Below are 4,621 nucleotides of genomic sequence, written 5' to 3'. Positions count from 1 at the left end.
ACTCCAAGTAAGTAATTATGTAAGAAAGTATAAAATCATAACTATTTTTAAATTTCTAATAATAATTCCGGCTTAAAAGGTTATATTAAATTGATACGTAATAATCACATGATTATATAAATATATGTTTGTGTGACCATACGTATGTATTTTATAGTTTTTTAATCAACTCAACCCAATACAGCCTATTCCTAAACTTTATTTATTGTTTTTCCTTTCCTGAGTTTTTTTTTTAAAAAAAAAATTATGTCGAAAGATAATGGTTTTCTCTATCGAGACGGTGAGAAAGTTTTCTGCTATCATGGGAAGGTCATTTACGAAGCAAAGGTTTTATAGTTTATAAAGTCTTTTAATAAACTTTATAAGAACTTATTAATTGAAAAAAAAAACTATAAAATTCAATATATAAACTCATTAGATAGTAGATACCAAATATTATGTTGAACCAAATAGACACCCAAAAACAGGTTCAATAGGCCCACATTATCATATACATTATGCGGGATGGAAGTCTTCGTATGTTATTTTTTATATAATTAAGTATTTTGATTTTTGTTAAATACACTCAATTAAATGATTTTAATATGAAAATTGGTGATTATTTTTTTATATAGGTGGGACGAATGGGTAGATGAATCAAGATTATTAAAATGTAATGAAGCAAATTTGGAGAAATATAAACAAATGTCAAGATCTCTAAAGAAGCTAAAGCCCGCAATGAAAAGAACTATTAATGATTCACCTACAGAAAAAACAAGAAAAAGGAAAAGAGAACCGACTCCAAAGGAAAAGGTATGTACTTTTTTAGAATTTTTCAATTTTTATAATTTCAAAAATATGTTTAAATGAATATTTTTCCTATATACATTTATAATGGATAATAGGAAGTAGTTGTCAAAAAACCAAAGCCGAAGGAGATTATAACAGTTCCTGAACCTCTTAGAGCTATTTTGTTCCGTGATTGGCAAAACATTCACACACATCAGTTGGTAAAAAATTTTCTATTTATATATATATATATATATATATTTTTGTTGTCTTCTTTTTTGATTTTTTTTTTTATTAGTTAGTACCTTTGCCACGGAAGCCAACTGTTACAGATATCATAGAGGATTATCGTAAAAATCGAATGGTTTCTAAGAAAATTGAAAATTCGTAAGATAATTAGAAAGTTATTTATTATCTAATTTGCTTATTTATCTAATACAAAATTTAATTTCATTAATTAGCGATGATGGAATCGAACAGGAAGTTATCAACGGTCTGCATTTTTATTTCAATAAATGCGTAGGTACTCGGTTACTTTATAAAAATGAGAGAAAACAGTATAGAGCCACACGGCTAAATTACGAACATTTGGATAACTCTCAGATTTTCGGTGCTGAGCATCTTCTGAGATTATTCGGTAAGATTTTTAATTAAATCGCGTATAATATATAATTCTTTAGAATTTATAAATTAAGTAAGTTGATTTCATTTTATAGTTGAGTTTCCATTGTTAATGGCAAATACATTCCTTAGCTTGGAGACTATAAACGTCTTGAAAGTTCACTTATCAGAATTCTTAAAGTAAATGTTTTCATTTATAATTTACGAAGGAAAGAAAAAAAAATATTATTTATTAACAATTTTTTTTTTAATTAATAGTTTCTTGAACGAGAATCGAAGCAAATACTTTATTAAGGAATATGAAGAAATTAATATATGAAATTATATTTGCCTGCAGAAACTTTTTATTAACATTACCGAAACTTTCTTAGATTTGGACATTATTAATTATTAGAAATTTAATTTTTTTATTATAGAAAAAGGAGTGCAAGGCTAATAATTATAAAAAAAAAATAGAAAGATTTATTAAGCTGTTAATATATAATGAAATTGGATAAATTGAACCTTTTGCAATATTGTATATATTGCACTGCACATGATACCCGTCAGAATTAAGCACTTTTAAGAAATTAAAACTTTTTATATTAGACCTGGGTATTTTGTAGGAGTATTATCAGTGGGGGCAGATATTACGAGCAGTTGCTATATAGTGATAATATTTTTTTGCAAAACAAAAATTTAGAATTTCCAATCAAAGAGGTATTTTTTTTTTATTAAAAAATTTTTTATAATCATCATTTTGTTTTCGATAACTAATATTGAACTCTCATTTATAAATAGGTTTAGAATTTAGAAGAAAAAAATTATTTATCAGTTTATTTCTTTTAAGATTCATAATTACCTTTTATAAAGGTAAGTATTTTATTTGGGTTATGTTGTAAATTAATATATGTAAGAATAATTAAATAAATTGGCGAAAAATGATTTAGACAAACAAATCTATATAGATTACTGCGCCATTTCGGTGGCTTTTCAATGGATCTACAAGATTTTTAACTTGTTAGAATTCGATTGATTTTATAACATTGAAATAATTGAGTAGTAGTAAAAAAAAATCAATGTGCTCCTAACATTTAATATTTGAAATTTATACATATTTTTTATATTTATGAGAAAAACAAAATTTCACGCCTCTTGATTTGATTCTAAGAAAACAATATATTAAAAAACTAGAAAAATTTTTTTATTAATGCAAATTTATATTATATTAAAAGCAATAAGCCTGAACCTGATCAAGGAACTTTTTCATTGAAATACTTTATTGCAGCTGCTATTGAGTCGGCATACTCATAAGTCAATGTTACATCTCCCTTAGGAAGTCTGGTTACTTTATCATAATATATCCATACTGAAAGAACATATATTAACACTTATCAATGAAATAAATTTTATTGGTGATGAAAAATTTGATTATAGATATACTTTATATATTTATTCCTGTTTCCTTTTTCTTAAAATAAGAAATTACAGAATTCTTTATTATTCTTAGTTCAGGAAAATAAATTATTACATTTTCAATAAGCCAATAACTGAGGTCTTTTGTCCAATAACAATTACTTTTTTTGTAGTTATCAATTAGTTATCAATTTGAAACAATATCAATTACAAATAATTTCATTGCTTTTGTGAAATTAGCTAGAAATTCACTTAAAAATTATGAAACTATTAGTGTCATTTCGCTTTTATTAAAAAAGAAATAGAAACTACTACATATCCCATAACGAGACTTCACAACCCACTCATAATTCCACACAACTCCCATACCTTAGCACTCTCAAGACTTCATCGGACGTTTTCATTATTCAATCATGAATATTTAGTCATACTGCCAGTGACTTTTAATGCTCTAATGTACATATATTGTACATATATTGTACATATTAAGAGAATTTTTTGAGAATTAAAATTTATTATTGGATTGACGATGATTTATGTACGTTCTTTGTTCTTACACGATAGAGTCGATAGATCACCTTGCATGCTCCATTTCCGTAAATATATATCTTTTAGTACTAAACAGATATCAAATATAACAAATAAAAAAGCAGATCATATACTGAAAAACTTCTTAGTTATTGCTTTTTCATTTAAGATCATTCCGATTTTATGAGGATTTTCGGACTCACTTGAATAAAATAATAACTTGTCAACCAAATCGCACTCATTTATTTAATTTATTTAAAACATGTATTAAATATATCAAATAAATAAATCGTGTGTTTTTAAAAATACATAATTAAAATATCCATCAAATTCTTTCCAAATTCTTTACATGCTTTATGCAAATTCGATTCTCCGCTTTTTTGCCATGTGCCAAAGATCGTAGTTCTCATCGATAGATTTACTAATCAAAGGCTCCCCATATCGCTTCCATCGAAACTGGTGATGATGCACATTGTTGCGTCGATGCCATTTCGAGATAGTTTACCTTTTTCAATATTTCCTCTGCATTCAATAAATGGGGATCATCACCATAGCAAGTGACCAACCGATTGGATTATGAAATTTCATATGCCCACTAATCTAGCCTAATATCATTTTCCCATTTTTCCCATGTAATTAAAGGTGTAACTTTAATTTATTTGTGCCTTTACATTACATAATTTTCTTTATTATAATATATATATGTATATACACAAATAATATGGAGCATGGTATTTATTTTAGAAATAGAGATAATGTTCTCAATTAATTTAATTTTATTTTAGACCATTTTTGAAAAATCATGTGACTATAATGCGGTTTTCTTAAAATCACACGTAAATTGTGCCAGGTAGTCTCCAAATAGTGGTTTATCGGCTGTATGAATCACTGAATGCAGAATAATTTCATACGCTTAGAATGAGTATGTATCTTTAACGAGAATGGGATCACTAGTTTTAAAGAGGTGGTATCAAGTACGCGAACTTCACCAGCCAATACAGCTTCTCTGAATAAGTTTTTAACTCGTTCAAGAAATGATAAATCGATCGGTGCTGGAATCATAGGATTTTTGATGATGAAATCCAATTTCCTCCTGTTTGAATTGGAATCAGGATTATTAAATAATTTATGAAATCAAAAATTAAAACCAATTTACTCATTCCATCTCCAATGATGTGATGAAAGAAAAATTAAGAACCAAATTTCTTCTTGTATCAATTGACTAAAAGTCATAACAGTTTCATGGTATCATTTTACTGAAAATGATTCTTGTTTGGATTGTTCTTCCAATTTCTTTATTCTCATTATC

General features: G+C 26.4%; 2 protein-coding genes across 2 annotated transcripts; both read left to right on the top strand.

Moving 5' to 3' along the window:
* Positions 1 to 246: 246 nt before the first annotated feature.
* OCT59_014001 (uncharacterized protein) lies at positions 247 to 1,708 on the top strand (the record flags this gene model as incomplete). The annotated part of the gene is made up of 9 exons (XM_066141902.1): positions 247 to 327; positions 419 to 516; positions 615 to 792; positions 885 to 989; positions 1,067 to 1,155; positions 1,230 to 1,287; positions 1,372 to 1,405; positions 1,485 to 1,569; positions 1,648 to 1,708. The coding sequence occupies 9 exons, from the start codon at positions 247 to 249 to the stop codon at positions 1,706 to 1,708; spliced, it is 789 nt and encodes a 262-aa protein (XP_066001989.1).
* Positions 1,709 to 1,872: 164 nt separating this feature from the next.
* OCT59_014000 (uncharacterized protein) lies at positions 1,873 to 2,404 on the top strand (the record flags this gene model as incomplete). Its single annotated transcript, XM_066141901.1, has 5 exons — positions 1,873 to 1,906; positions 1,978 to 1,990; positions 2,072 to 2,088; positions 2,170 to 2,241; positions 2,319 to 2,404. 5 exons carry the CDS (start codon positions 1,873 to 1,875, stop codon positions 2,402 to 2,404), a joined length of 222 nt encoding a protein of 73 aa, XP_066001988.1.
* Between the last annotated feature and the right edge of the window lie 2,217 nt (positions 2,405 to 4,621).

This window comes from Rhizophagus irregularis, chromosome 21 (genome assembly GCF_026210795.1).
Source record: "Rhizophagus irregularis chromosome 21, complete sequence".
In the NCBI taxonomy this organism is placed as follows: Eukaryota; Fungi; Glomeromycota; class Glomeromycetes; order Glomerales; family Glomeraceae; genus Rhizophagus; species Rhizophagus irregularis.
Note: the sequence above shows the minus strand (reverse complement) of the source record. Positions and strands in the feature narration are given on the sequence as shown.